We start from the raw sequence: 18,691 nt of genomic DNA, 5'->3' as shown, positions 1-18,691 counted from the left end.
AACCAAGTCAATTAAATAATTATAATTTGAGATATTTATAAAATATTATTAATATATCAGATTAGTTAATTATAGCATAAATTTTTATTATAATAATATATTTATTTATCTAATTAAATTTAAATTTAATTTTATACTAAACTTAAAAAATAAAGTTAATTTTTTCCTCTTTTCATATAGTAAAAAATTATTTAAATTTAATAAATATAAAATTAGTTATGACTATATTTTAAAGAATTATTTATTTTCAATTAAGAATTTGTTAAAATTAGTATTTTTATATTTTTAAATTTTAAATTAAATATATTAATTTTTAAATATATTATTTTTAATTTGTATTATGAATTTAAATTTTAAATTATTATAATTTTAATTAATTAATTAATTATTAATAACATTTTAAAAAAAATAAAATGTTACAACAATAAATATTTAAAATTAGTATAAATATTTAGATACCTTTTTGTCTCACCCCATTGTCATCACTGTATAGGTAGGAACGCAGGACAATTTTATGTACATTGCAAAGTTGCACGGTGGCTGCCAATCACTCAATTGCACCTAACAAAGTAGAATTGGTTCATATAGAGATAAGAACGAAATCCCACACGATCAATCACTGCACGAAATCTCATAACAAATAAAACTAAAATTAAAAATATGTATAAATAATTAAGAAGAAAAGTCACCCAAATAAAAAAAAAAAAACTAATTAAGAAGAAATAAGTTACCAGTCTAATCCTATAAACCTAGAGAAGAACGCATACCTTACTGTAGTTTATATGTGACTTACTCTGTACAACAATGATATATCCGAGCACAAATAAAATCCTTCAAAATTCAGGCTCAATTGTATGGATATGAAAAGTTTGAGTGTGCTATTCTCAAATGTAAAGTTACGGTATATAAGATAAAAATATGAGATAGAATTTTTTGAGCCAAAAATAGAATAACTCGAACCATGCGAATTTTTTGAAAATGAAATTTTGTTTCATAAATCGGTCCGATTTGCAACCGATGGAATTTGAAATCTGAAACACGCAACTCGAACCTTCTGTTTTGTTTGTTCTGGCTAAATTTGTTGAGCAAAATGCAACTCGAACCCTCCGTTTTTTAGGAACATAACTTGCAGAGTCCGAATTCTAGTTCTTCTGATCCCACAACGAGGTGAAACACCTCTTCTCTTTATATGCGAGTTTAACACCTTCTTTTCTTCCATATTTAAATTAAAAAGCGAATGAATTTATTATCTTTTATCGGTAATTTAGCTTGATTTTTGGTATCTGAGTGGTATTTTTTGATGAAGTCAGTTTGTATTATTTTTTCAGTACATACAGATGACTCAAATATTTTTTTATTTTTAAAAATGTAAAAGTTGGAGGATCCGTAATGGTTACAATTTTTTTTTTGCTAGTTTATAACACATCAGATTCTTTTGACTAATACATAATACACCAAAAAATATATAGTAAAAAAAAGACAGTTATACTATTTATAATATACTCTCTTAATTTTTGTTTCATGTATTCTGTAACTACAAAATGGCAAAAAACATACAGCTGAACATTGATAATAGTTTGATTTTAAATATTTTTTTAAACTTTTTTTTTATTTAGTTGTTAGAAAATTTATTTATTATCAATTTTTTTATTGAGATAATCTTGGTCTTTTTTTGTTATTACAATGAATTTTTTATGGTATCAACAAAATAAATTTATTTTTAATGTTGATGATATTATTGAAGAGGAAAAGGTTGTTTCCTGTACTATTTATCTAGCAAAAAATTTTTAGCATGTTCAGACTTAAGTGAGTCGAGTTAAAAAGGTAGTTGACAATTATATTGAGAGGCAGATTAAATGATATCCCGTCCCAAAACATATTTTTGTTAAGTTAAACACAGACTATTTGTTTTTACATAATAGAAAAATAGCTTGTGAAAGAATTATTAAAGACATGAATAATAGAAGATTTCTAGCTGATTTAAGTGTAAACTTAGCTTTTACCTCGATCGATTCGTTATTTTGACTGAACTTTGAAAAATTTTAATGGATGTAAAGTATAATCATGTGCTTGTGGAAGTGGACTTAATTGTTACAGTAAAGCTTGTTTTTCATGATGATGTTGATTTATATTCTTTTCGAACCCTTATTTTAGTAATTAGGGAGAAGTACAATAGACTAATTAACTGGAGAATATAACATCAGTTTTGAAAAAATAAATTCTTGTGTAGATAAAATGGTTATTTATGGTCATAATTTACCTTGTGAGTGTCATGTGTTCTTTAATTAACCTTCTTGAATCTTCTCTTTGTCTTCATGCCAATTCTATGAGTATCTCATTTTTAATAATTGTTGTCTTTTAATTTGTTTTTCTTTAAATTTTAAACCCCATTGTTAATAAAAAATATTAATTAATCATTAATATTTTAAAATATAAGATAAAATATATTATTAGATTATTACACTAAAAAAGTTAAACAAAAAAATTAAGTTAATAATTAAATAATTATCAAAATAATAAATTCTAATGACTTTATAATATTTTTCATATTGTATTAACCCTTACATGATATTTTGTTTCTATCAAATTATGTATTTATATATCTAAATGTATATATTTTATAGGATAATTTATTTATTTAAAATAATTGGAGTTTAAATATAAATTGTTTGTGAATATTATATTTGTGTAAATTTAAATTCCAACTATTTTAAATGTGTAAATTGTCTTATTTTATATAATATAAAATCAATTACATACAGTTTAATAGTTAAAGATGGTGTATAAATAATATTTATTATTTGAAAATATTAAATTTGATTTTTGACTATAATATTTTAGAATTATTGCTACTTCGATGCGATTCAATCGACAAAATTAAATCAAATTGTTCCCATTCAATGCAACTAAATTTAATAACTTATGATAATATATAGGTATAGATGTAAATTAAAAAACTTATGATAGTATATAAGTATAGATATGAGAATATATAAATTATAAAAAATAATTCTCATATAAAGAAATACAAAATAGTATTGAAATAAAATTACTTTAATACTCTTTCTTATCAAATTAAAAAATTGATGTAATAAAATTATTGATAAAAATCACAAAAATTGATAGAAAAAAAACACATATACTCTATTTGTAATAAGAATTAGAAGAATAACAATATTTACTCATATATATAAATGGTAGCATTAATAATATACTAATATTTTAACGTAAAAAAATATTTTTAACGTGAGAAATAAAAACTACAAATCACCAAAAATTAGTAAAATAATTTTATTATAATTAAAATAGGGTATAAGAGAATCATAAGTTATTACATAAAACATACATATACCAAGTCAAACAATTTAAACATCAAAATTTATTTATAAAACAAAAATTAAGAAGGTAAAAATACCATAAAATAAAATAGTTACTGTGCAACCAATTTTTTAAACCACAGACCTTGTATTAACAATTCAAACGGTAAAAAAAAAAATCAGGTATCTAGAACAAGTTGTTAAAATTTGAGCTAATCCCACAAAAATAAGAAAATCAATTAATCACTTATATATGCTTTTTCTTTCCAAAAAAAAAGAAGAATGAACATGTGATTGATTAAAAATATTGGTTATATGACACCAAAAAAAAATATTGGCTATATAGTCTTTCTTAATTCTTATATATATATATATATATATATATATATATATATATATATATATGTTCTTGCTGAGTTTGGCCGGTGTATAGCTCGTCCGTCAATGAATGTCTTCAAGCTTCTCGTCGGGATGAGTTATACGTCGGCAAGGAGAGAACAAGGGGGTGGATACCTGCAAAAGACACTCCGACGCTCAAGTCAATAAGTGTTTAAGAGATATATAATAATTCTATGAATATAGAATGTAAGACATGAAATGAAAGTTATCATGTGTTATATTGTGTTTATAATAATTCTATGAATAATTGAATATAGAATGTATTATATGATATAGAACTTATCATCTTACTCCCTGAGATTAGATATAGAAGATTTTTTTTATAGGCATAGAATTGATGAATATAATTGATGTTATGACCGTTTGGTTATTAAAATAGAAATGATGGTCATTAAGTCGGTAATGAAGGTGTCAGTTGCAAGCAAAAGAATGAATGATAGTTAATGCCGAATTATAACTCATAATGCATAATAAAAACTGAGTTATAAGGTGAGGGATCAATATATATAGGAAGATACAAATACAGGTAGAGTATATATAGGATAGGAAGATACAAATATAGGTAGGTCTACCTGGAACTGAAAGTAACACGGTTTTTTTTTTTACCCTGTATTTTGTGTAGGGGCCATGCCGATGCTCCCTTACATAAGGCACGTACACAAGTTAATAAAGATATATCTTAGAATTAAATTCGTCTTATTTCTGGTTTAATTTGGTGGTCCTTCATCAATTTCAATTTTCAAGTTTTCATGTGCATGACTCAGACATGTAGGTCGGTGAAAAAAAGGTCATTGATAGAAATAATTTCCTTAAGATTGGTCCCCATCTCTTTCCTTTGGCATTTCATTGTCTCCAACAGCATCAACAAATTAGAGAAAATATATATTGATATATGCCTAGCTAGGTATAGTAATTCTCCTCTTCGTCGAAGTTTGATGAATACATATATGATATAGGATGCATTTTCAGATACGCCAAAGAACTAAGATCTTTCGATATTTTTAGTTATTAATCTTAATTATTATGTATATATTTTCATATTTTATGATTAAAATTAATGATTAAAAATATTAAAACATCTTAATTCCTTACCATACGTAAAATGCTTCTTTACTTTGGGACGAATAAATAATGGATAAAGTATTATTTCGATTTTAAATGTTTGGATTACATTTTAATATGATATTTTAATATTTTAAATATTTTATTTTTATTTTAATAATATTTTTGTAACACTTATTTTTTATTTTTATTTTAGTTAGTCAATTTTAATTTACTTAAATACTAAAATTAAATGTTATTAATACTTTAATATGTTAAGTATTTTTATCAAATTTAACGGTTAGATAATATTAAATTCGTTTAAAATATTTTGAGATTGAAATAAAATATTTAAAATATTATAGACTAAATTAAAATTTAATCAAATTAAGATTAATAATTAAAAATATGGCGCGTTGCGAGGAGGAAGCCACAGAGGCCGTGCATCGCGAATTGAGGAGTTGTCATAAATCAGAGTAGTTGATTGTGCGTCGCGAATGGAGGACCAGCGGTGGCTACATCGCAACGGATGAGGGCCGCAACGGTGTAGATGCATCGAGATGGTGGGCGACGGCATCGACCGAATGCGTAGAGGACCAGCGGTGGCTACGTCGCAACGGATGAGGGCCGCAGCGGTGTAGATGCGTCGAGACGGTGGACGACGGCATCGACCGGACGCGTGAAAGAGATCACGCAGCTCGACAAAAGACGTGACGGTAGTCAGTGGACGGTGGCGTCGAAATAAAATGCGTGAAGACAGTGGGTTTGTGGGGGAAGAGATTTGACTGTTTCCAAATAAATGGAAAGAAATTAAATTTTTTATGGATTGTTTTTATTGTGTATTATAAATGTAATTAGGATAAATGTGATTTTTTTATTTTAAATTTTAAATTTTAATTTTTAATTTTTAAATTTTTATTTATTTATAAAATTTAAATTATAATAGAGTTGGCTTATATTAGCTTATAATTTTAAAATTATTTCTCTATATTTTTCCTTATAAATATCTTGAATGTGTTTACTTCACTGTAGAGTATGTAACCATAACAAAATAAAGGAATATGAGAAGTGAGTACTGATAACACATGAAATATTGCTACAGATTTTTTCCCATTCATTGTGACGGATAGTACATGAAAATGATGCCACTGAATTCACTATTATCTTCTCAGCTCTTTAATATAATCATTAATACAAAAATAACCAAAACCAAGAACCTTAAACCAAAAACTTGGATCATGAATCTCAGATTTATAAAATCTGTTTTCAATTTGCCAAACTTTTATGTTTAGTTCATTCTAATTTCACATTTTTCATTCTCTGCATAAGCTTTTCCAGCCACCCCCTCTTTCAATTTGCCGTCGATGATGACTGCTTTGAGCTTTTTGCGACGTGGCTTTCGCTTCCTATCACGGTGATGATTATTTCTGGAGACAACAGCAAGAAGAGGACGAAGAAGAAGAAGTGAATGAAGCACAGAAGAAAAATAATATTTAGGATTTATAATTTGAGACCATGGATTAGGGATCAGATTAGGAAATTTCACATTAATAGCCACGTCAGTAGTCGTTATATTGTGTCACGTGATACTGGTTATGCCACATCAGCTTTTTGATTGTTGATTCACGCTTGAAATTGGATCAGGACCTATATGTAGTTCAGAGTTTAATCTGGAGATTTAAATTAGTACAATTAAAATTTTAAAGATTAAATTAATATACAACACGAATTTTGGGGTTCACTTTAAAAATTTTGGTATTTGCTGCACCGGAATATGATGGACTTATGGACTTAGGATGCACGCTGGAGTATTGTAGAGCTGCGAAGTTCTCAAACACCATAGTGTGACCCAATCAGTTCATCGAATTTGATCAGTTTTGCCAAATTTTGACTAGTTCACAAACTTAAACATCCCCGAAGTCGAATCGGATTGGTTTAAGATTTAATTGCCGATTTTTCGGTTAAATTGACCGTTCGATTTGTTTTTTTTTTTATAATTATGATATCAACTTGTGTGATTAACATGTCACATGATGGTTAATGTTTATATAAGCTTTCGGTTAACAATGTTAATTAGACAAGAGACTAATTTGATTTATTATTTAATACCAGAAGACCCAATTTTTTTTATAATCAGTTTAAATATTAATAGATCACTTTGATCAATAGGTAAAAACTGAGAGTTTAATTTGAATGTCAACTCAAAAAGAAAAAAATTTAAAGCCCAATAGTGAAAACTGAAACTAATATGGTTTATACAAATTAACACTGTATCGTTTTTATAACATGGACATTTTTTTCCTTTTAATTTGTCCATGGGCTTTAATAACACGGACATTTTCACAGGCTTCATACTCATATGCATATATTCTTTGTTTTTTGTCACGGATATACATATAACTTGACTGTGTAACAGTTGAAAATCGGCCCATTAATAGAAATGGGCCTAGGCCCATAAGGGAGAGAACGGCCCAAAACAAAAAGAGGAGAATCAATGGAAAGGAGCAGAGAGCTGACATTTTGAGAGTAGACATCTGAGGTTGGTTGAAGGGAAGAACGAAGAATGGCGTCTTCATCATCAGCGTCGGGAACGGCGGTTACGGAGCGGAGAGGGATTCCGGGTGCTCAGTTCGTTGAAGATGTTCAAACTTATCTCAATCAATCTGGTCTTGATGTCAACTCTGCCCTCGCTTTCCTTCAAGAAAGGTCAATCTCCATCGTTCATCTCTTTAGCTTCAAACCCTAATCACTTTTTTCCTAAACCTAACTCACACACTTTCAACAATCTAAGCTTACCCGAGTCCAATGTAAGCTTAACTCACACACTTATAGGCACTGTTTCTGAGTTTCTGTTATGCATTGGGCGGAGTTTCGGTGTTTATTTTCATAAGCCTTTGGAAATCACCTCAGCACTTTTTTTCTTGCAGGCTTCAGCAATACAAGTTAGTTGAAATGAAGCTTCTTGCTCAGCAGAGGGATCTTCAGGTTTCATTGCCTCATTTATCTGCACTTTGCACATTGGCGTAGCATGTACCTTTTTTTTTAGTTTTTCTTGCTATATTTGTTTGTTGAAAATTTCAATAGGAATGAAAAGTATTTAAATTTGAATTTTGTTTGAAGCAATAATTAGTAGTGATGATTTAAGGGGTTAACTGCTATGGGAGCAAGCAAGCATGAATTGGACATTTGAAAGCAACTTTATACATCTGGACGAGATTATAATTAGTTAAAATAATAAAAGCAATAATTTCCAATTGATTCGTTATCAACTGGTAATATCAATTTTAAGTAAATCTAATGCTGTCTCTCTCTGTGTGTGCACTGCCTTTTTCTCTTCATATTCAGTTACTGATGTTATTTATTCGTTGCGTTAACAGGCAAAGATACCAGATATTGAGAAGTGCTTAGATGTTGTTGGCACATTGCATGCTAAGAAGGGTACTGGTGAGGTTCGTTTTGTGTTTGCTTTTGCATAAAAATTGCCAAATATTATAGAATATGATGGTAAATGTTGTTTAGGTAAAAGGATACTTTGGTATTTATATGTGAAGAAAATGTGTTAGATAGTTGTCCAGTTTGCTATTCTAGACACATGAAATTTGTTAATTGTATAGTGTCGATACAAAAGATTTCCTGGCTCCTTATCCCCCTTGTTATTAGAGAAGGTATATAAAAGGGTGAGAGCATGGAACTAAGGAACTTTATTGCTTGTCTGAACTCTGAAGGCAACACATGATTAACAACTGTAGCCTCTGCTCAACGTAGTGGTCTGACTAAGATATGATTTATTTTATTTGAGATATTCTAGATTTTTTATACTGTTATATTCTAGTACTGTGTCAATTTCCATTTACCAATCGTTGAGATTTATGTTCAACTACCACCAAGGCCTTTCTTCTGTTTTCCAACTAGGTTGGGCTTTGAGAGAATTGAGATTTGTGATCTTATACATATTATTATTTACTTGTAATTCTACTGCTTGTTTCAGTTTCTTGTTTTAGGCCATCAATTTATATTTTCCTTAGATTTTTCACTGGTTTAAATATAATATTTTATGTGTTCCAGTTTGTACCATGTGGGGAAAGAAGGGGAGGGGGAAAAAAGACCTCATTGGTATTTGTCTATCGCCAACCCCCAATAGTTTTATTCATTATCTCAACCTCGATTGACTGAGAATCAACTATTGTGATTTGTGTACACATTCCCCCTTATCTCTTTTCTTTTTATCTTGCTGTCATCCTCTTGTAGAAAATTGATGCTGTGACTACATACGAATACAGTCATACACTGCTCATGCATTAGTATTTATGTTGGTGCCAAGTCCACTGCCTTGTCTTCCAATTTATGTTTGATTCCCGATTTTTCAATTGGAAATCTCTTTGGATTAAAAGACTGCCTCTGGTTGTGATACTTGGTTACTGAAAAATGTTAAAAATAATAAAAAGTCTAATTTAATTTCTTCGGTAAACACTGTACCACATATTAGTTGGTTTATGTTTTACTCTACTCAATTGCAGGCACTTCTTGCTGATTTTGAAGTGTCAGAAGGAATATATTCGCGAGCTCGCATAGAGGAAACTGACTCAGTCTGTTTGTGGCTGGGAGCAAATGTTATGTTGGAATATTCATTGGAAGAGGTCCTTCCTTGTTATTTTTTTGTTGTTATTTTCATTTCTTCATTCTTTTTAGGTTTTCTGGGTACATAACTGCCGATATAATCTGCTGCAGGCTACTGCTCTGTTACAGAAAAACCTGGAAAATGCTAGAGCTAGTTTAGAAGTTCTGATTACTGATCTGGAGTTCTTGAGGGACCAAGTTACAGTAACTCAGGTTAGATTGCTATTTTTCAGGTGCTCTGCATGTGTCTGTAAGTTCATCATGCTTGATTGTCAAATGTGAATATGGCAAGCATCACAATGCCTTCAATACTTTAGGGAGCTCTTGGTTGGAACTTGGAAGATGTAAAATGAGAAGATAGGAACTATAGAAAAGGAAGTGAAAATTGAGAGATGATCAATAGATCAGTGTATTTATTTCAATATTGCATTATCATTTTACATTCATTTTCATATATTATGAAACTCTTGTTTACCCAACAGATGAGGACATACAGTGACAACACATTTTTGTTTATTCAGTCCTCACATTTTCAAAATTTTTCATTTTGGGTCTTGGGACACTTGGGGGGATTTTTTTTTTTGTTGGGATATGTATTTCATGACCCCAACATTGGATGAAGTTCCTAACATTGAATATTTGTTGTACTTAATCTTTGTTCTATATTGGATCAGGTTACAATTGCTCGCGTGTATAATTGGGATGTTCATCAACGGAGAATCCAACAAGCTATTGCCACGCCTACTTCAGAATAGCAAAGAAAATTTTTTTCCCCGCCTGTTTCAACATTTGGGCAGCTGTACGTACCCTTTCAGCTGAGAGTACGATTCTCATCTCTGTTCACTCTAGTTTTTAGATGGATTGCTGTTACATTTTCATCCTTATTCTGGTTTCACTACATTAGATCATGGCACTCGAGAATAGGAACCAGTTTTGATAAGTGCCGATTGATTTACTGGTCTCTATTTGTAAAAATAGTACCATATTTATGTAGTAGGTCAATGGGGCATGCTTTGTTTGGTGTGATCATATGGATGACATTTTGGAATTTATTTATACTTTGTTGAATTTGACAATGGTGGCATTTTGATTGATTGTCTAACCAAAAGCTGTTATTTGAATTCAAAAAATGGACTGTGAGGGCAATCAAAAGATGACCCCCCAATGTAGGGTTCAGTCAACTAATGAAATCTGTCGGTAGAATTACGCAATTTGAAGGGACAACACGTCATAATCAATAGCTATCCAAAGATGTTGCACCTTATCCTTCCTCCTAAGAGTCGTAGATCTTGTACGGTTTCTGACATATAAAATATAATATAGTATGCCATTAATTTAGATGCGGTCTTTTTTTTTTTTCAGATCCTGTGTTAATGTGGAATGTTTATACACTAGGTTGTCTCTATTTTTTTTATAGCATGAATTTAATTGCTATACACTGAAATTTTTATAACATCGTCTAATCAAATACTTATATTGGCATGGCTTTTGAGGTACTAAGTGATTAGGTTAAATGTATCTATTAACGCCAATAGTATATTAGATTCAGAAATGTTTGGTAAGCAAAAAAGTTTAACCAAAATCGGCCAGAATTTGATTTCTTTAGTATTCATTAATTGCTGCAGTAATTAATAAATACTAAATAAAATAAATTTTAGTTTTTGTTTTTTTTTGTCTCTTTAGCATTATCCATTAAATTTCCATTAATATACGTATATCACTTAGTGAAGGATATGATTATTGATCTGGTCAACTCGTATAATAATACGGTTTCTGGAAAGAAACGAAATGAGAGAAAACAATGTAATGTAATCCAGGATCTTAGTCTCAACAGTGGAATGATATGAGTAGTATGTTAGGTAAAGTGGCATTGTTGTTCATGTGCCCAAACAGGATTGGTTTGTTGTGCATATTGCATGACGTGGTTGAATATTATATGTTCAGTGGACTAATTAATTTCATCGGCATAGACTTTGCACATGGGGGACCCATAAACGACGCTATGTGTCATAACTCATAAGTCAATACCATAGCACAAAACACCTTTCTAATGTACACAGTTTTCCATTTTTATTTTTCACCTGTTTTCCATTCATAAAGTATAAAATGCTTGCCCCTCTAATTGCTGAACAGATTGTATATTAAAATTCTGCATACTTAAATAAAAAGTATAATTAATTTTAATGATACAGAGTATATTATTTAAGATTGATTATGAAGATTTAAAGTTGTTCCCTTTTTCCCTTGAAACTTTTTGTGTCCGTCTAGCTAGTAACTAGGTACGTTGAAACTTGAAAGGTTGGTGATTTCTAAATTCTAATGTTGGTGGATCCTCAACGGATGTCTTTCACAAGAGTGTAGTTTTTCTCTTATCTTTGATATTAAATTAAACTAAACTGTTCAAGGAAGAAAAGTTGGTGATACAAAACTTAGTGCCGGTCTCAGTTTCTCACTCCTACTTTGCTTTTAAATTTTGAAACTGACTTGTTTACCCAAGAATTTATCTTTAGCTTCTGGAAATTGATTTGCACTTCAATCCTCAACTATATCTTAACCAAACAACCATCCAAGGTATAAAGGTGGCAAACCTTTTTCACACCGGACCTTGGCCCATTTAATGCGTGACTGATGGTCCACCAATCCTTATCCATTATAACTACCAACATATAAAACGGACCCATGAATTTCCAATATGTATGTAATTATGTATATGTTTAGGCCTTAGGGCTTAATTTCTCATGGTATCCAGAAGTAGAATGGTTGTTAATCGTGTTTATATCTTTATGCCGAAACAACTCTCCATTTCTTTTTTCCGACCGAATCCTCCCACCGGACGTGCCAAAAGACTAATTCATTGCGGATCGGAGTTCTATCTAAGAGTTTGTAATTGGCCAATAGGTTGTTGCATACACAAGTCAATATTTGAATCTCCAATACTTAAGCAGACCAGTAATCTAACCACTAGACCAACTTTTATAATATTGTGTTGTTTAAAATTGACTCATTCTCTATGATTTAGGTTCAAGATCACATCAGGGGTTCGAAATATTGCTTTAGCCAGAAGTGGAAAAATAACCCATCTAGTTTGTGTGCTTTTTGTAATATTATGACCCCAAAAAAAAGGAGAAAAAGTCTATAATAATCACAATGATTAGGACCACACTTGGCTTTTGGATACTCGACCAGAAGGCTTAAACCTTGAGAATAATGTGGTTCATCAAATGAAAACGAAGTTTGATATGTTTGTGAAATGCATATATGTGTCTCAAATTTGAAATGTTGATATGTAAACATTGATCAATACTATTAGCATACTTCATAGTAGTTATGTCACTTTCATTTTCAAACTATTTTGCTCAAATATAAAAAGAAAAAATGTGTACTATACCCAATAGATATAAATATATTAAAATACAATTGGTGTCCCCATACTTGCCAATTTAAGAGTATATGCTGGTTCACATATATCCAACCGGAATTGATATGTATTATTATAATTAATTAGCCAAATCGTCCCGGTTAGCTACATCCACATAATTATAGTATAAAAATATGACTAATAAATACCTATCTATATGTTGCAAATAATTGAGGCGTGAAGTGACACAATATTCACTTTAAAATTTAAAAGGAAATTGCTCGAATCTTAAGTTGTAATCAACCATGAAATTATTGGTTAACTTCTTTAAATGCCGATAAGGAGCACATACACCGAACATTAACTGATTGTACGCAACAACAGTGGAGTATAAAGTAACCATGCTTATACTAGTATTTGTTTATTCGTAATGTTTTGAAGAATCTTTATACTTGACATTAGTTTATATTATTATTCTCATATAGTTTTTAGTAATCTATGCTTATTCATGAATTAGGTTAATTGGCTGTTTGGCATATATATAATAAATAAGCTCTTTTAACTCGGTTTGAGGAGGGCATCAACATTACTAATTCTTCAGCAATGACTATTTAGAAATAATCCTCAATTTGATCTTTCAACTTATATTAAAATTTTAGTTTAGTTTCTAAAATTTTAATTATTTTATTTACTCTCTAAATTTTGAGAAGATAACTCATATTAATTTTAAAATAATTTTTAACGTACAAACATTAATAGAATATTGACGTGAACAGATGCTACATTATATCTTATAAAATGATATTATTTTGTTTTGGCACTTAAATAATAAAAAAAATCATAAGTGATTTTTATTGGAATATTTCCTTTTCTTATAAAATAAGTTATTTGATATTATTTTTAAGCTATTTGAGTTCCGAAACTAAAATTGCAGCTTAGCATTTTTTTTTTTTACCAAAGATAGGAGACTCGAACCTGTAACATCTTAATTGAGTATGGGAAGACTATGCCATTTGAGCTATTACTCATTGGCAGCTTAGCATTTGGTTGTTAATAATATAAACGTTTCATTAACTTTTTTGAATCAAAATTATCAAAAATTAATATAAAAAATAATTAAAACTTCAAGAATTAAATTAAAGTTTGCATCCAAATTCAGATATCAAATTAAATGTTGTCTATTTAAATACTAATTTGATATATACTAAAGCACTTCATCTCTTAGTATGAATATCATATAATGATATAAAATTGTGTACGAAAAGAACATCATTTGTTTTAATCTAATACATTAAGGTAACAAACATGAATCTCAAAATGAATCGAGTATTTTGGTTGGTAAATGCAACATAATATAGATCAGAAAGGTGTTAGTGTAAGTGAAATGAAATTTGTTGCTGGTGGTGGTTGGTGCTAGGGGATAGCAATATAGTAGCATGGCTACAATGGGGATTGGGGAATCAGTAATATTCAGTGAAAAAATAAAGAAATAATAAATAATAAATACCAATAATAATAATAATAATAATATATAGAGACGTGCACGCAACCCAATGCTGATTTGTCCTTATTGGCTCCACATTAAAGCCCTCCACTCTTGTCCCTTTCTGCTCTACGCGTTTTTACCATCCCATCCCATTATATTATTTTTATTTTCTTAACCAAATATGAATAGTGTCTGTGTTTGCAAATACGGTGCTTAACAACGACGATTATAATATAAAAGTACACTTAAAATATTGTTGACTTTGACTCCCCCATGTGTTCCCAACATCCCATTGCTCAAAGCACAGCACTAAACCAAATACTAGATAGATATTGTAAGTAATTTTATAATAAAAATTTAATTATCCTATACTCTTTATAATTTTATTAAATTTTTTAATTTTTTTATATTAAAAATATTAAAATTAATAGAATATTTTTTAAAAAATATATAAATTAAAGATTTAAGATTTTTAATCGTAGATATTTTAATTTATAAAAAATATTCTATTCTCTATAATTTTTTTATATAAACAAAAATCTAATTAAAAAATTAAAAATGGATAAAAATTTAATTAAAAAATATATATAAAAATTTAATTATAAATTTAATAAAATTATAAAAATTAATAAAATAATTATGATCTTTAGTTAATAAGATGTTAAAGTTTTTAATTAAAATATTTTCTAAAAAATGTAAAAAATTAATTTTTAATATATTTATTGTATATTTATTAAAATTAAAAATTTAAAAATTTATACTAAAAATAATTATAATATGTCCTAAAAATATATATTAACTAAATTTAAGCTTACGAAAGTATTGATAATTAATTTGTATATAGTGCTGCAGAAGGTGAATTTGCACAAAAGTAGTGTAATTTTGTGATTTACTGTGAAAGCGTTGGTAATTAATTTGTATATAGTTATGCAAAAGATGGATTGCATCAGACTGGTGTAATTTCGTGAGTTACTAAATTATGTTGTATTAACGATTTGCCTCAATGTTTTCATTTCTTAAGTAAAAATTAAAAAAATAAAATAAAATAAAATTTGTCCCAACAATTTTTTTTTAAAAATACACGTCTTTTCCTGTTAAAAAATAAAATAATAAATTACGACTAGTTTTCAACAAATTGGCATTTTCATAAATCACAAAAAAAATTGCAATTTGTACCTTGTATTTTGCTAATTTTAAATTCATCCCATATTTTTTAATAATACAAATAAATCTATGGAAATTTCACTGAGCCTGAAGGCGTAACTATAGTTATTAGGCAGTTGAAGCTGTAAATATAAAAATGAAATGAAATGAAAGTAGAAATATGTTTAATAGTAAAAGAAGAAAAGAAAGATATGGAAGGAAATTATAATATTCCAAGTGAGAGACGCCGCAATCAGCGCTTGCGTGTTCTTAGTTCCTAAAAATTCGAGAAGCTTTTATTTCTGTCAACGCGTTGCAATGCATTTCTTAGAGATATTCATAGCACAATTTTAATTAATAAAAATATTTAAAAAATAAAAAATAATTAAAATTTATTTTATTTAGTTTCAATTAATTTTTATTATAAATAATAAATTTTAAATAAGATAAATTTGTAATTATTTTGTTTTTTTAATATTATTGATTAATTAATATTTAATAACTACTAATGACATAACTCTTCCTTTTTGCTTTTTGAGACATATAATATTATTACTTCCTTTTCATATATTTTTCCTCCTAGTTAGCATATATAATTATAAATTTTTCTCTTTGACAAAGTGATCATTTCCCTTTGATCATTATATTCTTTAGGTTAATAGTTAATACAGATCATACTTTAAATAATAAAATTATTTTAGTTTTACCAAAGGTGTTATAACTATCAAGTATCAACCACATTTTGATGAGTACAAAACTAACTAATAAATTAAGAAACTAACATATATAATAATTTAAAAATTACAATATTCGTGTTATATGTAAAAAAAATTAATTATGTATCTGTATAAAATATATATTAAAATATAACATACATATTAAAAATGAGTTAATAATTATTTATATATTATTTCAAAATACAAAAGTCAAGTTTAATAAGGATAAAAGATCCACCTAAAAAAATAATTTTTATCGTATATCCGATTTTTTTAAAGAGGTCAGACACAATTTAAAAGGACAGCTTAAACTTATCTAAATAATTGTCTCTCCAAATTTCTTCAATTATCTCTACCTCATTTAAAAGGTATATCTCAACAAAACTTACGAGATAAAGGGAACATTTATCCACCAACAAAGGTGAAACTACTCAAAAAAGTGGAACTACTAAAAAAGGTGGTATGCTGGCACTTTTAGATATAATTCACGTTCTATTCTACTAAAAATTTATTTAAAATTCTTGCTAACTTAAACATTAGAGTCTCTTACAGGTACCACCTCCACCTCCTCACGAGAAACTTAGACAAACAACACTTCGACACCAAAGAGGTCAGACTCTGCCACTACAAGAGATCTGGATCTCACGTTCGTTCAAATCCAAATCAATGTTTTAGATAACCATTAGAACAATAATATATAATTTTATACATGAAAGTTGCTAAAAAATCAATATATTTATCAATATTAATTAGCAAAGAAACATTTTATTTTTATACCATTAAAATTTAGAATTCAAAAATTATAGTTTATAATTTAATAAAATTTAAAATTAGTCAAATATTAATAATAAATAATAAATTTTATTAGTTATATATAGATTATTTTTTAGGGTTATATGTGTAAAAAAATAATTAAAATTTGTCAAAAAAATAAAATTTGATACTATTTTAACTATGAAAATATGTTAATAAAAGTTTTGTCAAAAATAGTATTTTTAATATATAAGTAATTGTGAAAAAAGTTTAAATCTTATTTTGATAAATATTGGCCGTCAAAAATAATTTGTTAGAAAAATTTGAGAATATATTTTCTCTAATCTTATTAACCGTCAAAAATACGATTTATTGTGATACTTATTGACCATAAAATATTCTCAACAAAAATTTTTATTAACAAAAAATGAGATGAGGTCTTAAAATTGAAGAATAAATTGAGATTTTGAAAATAAAGAATGAGTAGTATGATCTCAAACTGAGAGCAGTATGATGTCAAAATTGACAGAGCCCAGAGAAGATGAGAAATAGTGGAGTAAATTAAAAATAAATAAGTGTCAAAATTAAAAAGTAATTTTCTATGGTCAAATTATTTATCAAAAAAATATAGAGAATTTGATATTTATAATATTTGTCAAAAATATATATTAATTTTGACATTTAATTATAATGTTAAAAAATAAAATATTAAAATAATTCCTTTTTTGTAATATATTATTTTTTATACATAAATATATTGTGTAACTAATTTAATAAATAATTTTTTACATAACATTTTTAAAATTACAAAGATGTTTATTTTTTTTAAGTTCCTCGTTTTCGCTATCAGCCACCATTGATACATATGGATACTACCTATATATGTATTGGTCAAGAGGTAGTGATGATCATCATCATAGGTTACTCATTATAACCTTTTTTTTTTCGGCTAGCACGATGAACCCTAAAATGGGACTCAATAAAGTATAGATATTTTTTTTTATTTGTTATATTTATGTGTGAGATATATTTTAGATATAATACTTATTAATAATCGTCTGATATATGTATTTTTTGTATTTAATTGTGTCTTAGTTTAAAATAAAAATTTTTTTAGATATATTTAAATACTATTACGTATTAACGTGTTCAATCTTATTCTTAATGTATATTCTTAAAATAATTTTAAAAATAATATATATTATTAATTATTAAAATAACAAATTTTTCAAATATTTTATATAATTAAAAAAGATGTCAAAATAATTAAAAAATATTAAAATATTATTACAATTTATCTAAAAAATATTTTATATTTATATATATTGTGTCTCCGTGTCTCATAAAAATTTTAAATTTACGTATTTACGTATCTTGTCTTGTGTCATGTACTGTATTCATATAGTGTCTACACATTATAAATGTGATATAAAAAAGTCATCAATACTTTACAATCTTTAAATTAATAAGTGGAGAGTAGCGAATCACCAACTAAATTATTAATTAATTAAAAAAAATTAATTAAAATTAACATAACTTATATATATGAAATTTGAATACTAAGTAATACACTATTTAATATGATGCGTTAATAGTAATACAAAAAGTCTCGAAAAATAAAGTTTTTAATTAAAAACTATTAAAATTTATTTATTTTTTATTTTATTTAATGCATCTTACAATAAATAAATGCTAAACAAAATAAATTTAAACTATTTAAATTTTTTATTTTTTTTCTCTTTTTAATATTACCGATAATAATAAACTTTGTTTAAGAAGAAAGTTGAAGTCTAAATGGGGGAAGAAATGTTCTGATATCATATTCAAACTTAATACCAACTGCTTGAGAGGAAGGGAAAAA

The 18,691-nt window shown here is 27.5% G+C and overlaps 1 protein-coding gene across 1 annotated transcript; it reads left to right on the top strand.

Moving 5' to 3' along the window:
* Nucleotides 1-7,276: 7,276 nt before the first annotated feature.
* LOC130946646 (prefoldin subunit 3) lies at nt 7,277-10,827 on the top strand. The gene is made up of 6 exons (XM_057875473.1): nt 7,277-7,463; nt 7,685-7,742; nt 8,135-8,206; nt 9,275-9,394; nt 9,486-9,587; nt 10,049-10,827. Exons 1-6 carry the CDS (start codon nt 7,321-7,323, stop codon nt 10,127-10,129), a joined length of 576 nt encoding a protein of 191 aa, XP_057731456.1. The 5' UTR covers nt 7,277-7,320; the 3' UTR covers nt 10,130-10,827.
* Nucleotides 10,828-18,691: the final 7,864 nt, after the last annotated feature.

Source organism: Arachis stenosperma, chromosome 1, assembly GCF_014773155.1.
Source record: "Arachis stenosperma cultivar V10309 chromosome 1, arast.V10309.gnm1.PFL2, whole genome shotgun sequence".
Taxonomy (NCBI): domain Eukaryota; kingdom Viridiplantae; phylum Streptophyta; class Magnoliopsida; order Fabales; family Fabaceae; genus Arachis; species Arachis stenosperma.
The sequence above is the reverse complement of the archived record's forward strand: the minus strand, read 5'-3'. Positions and strand labels throughout refer to the sequence as shown.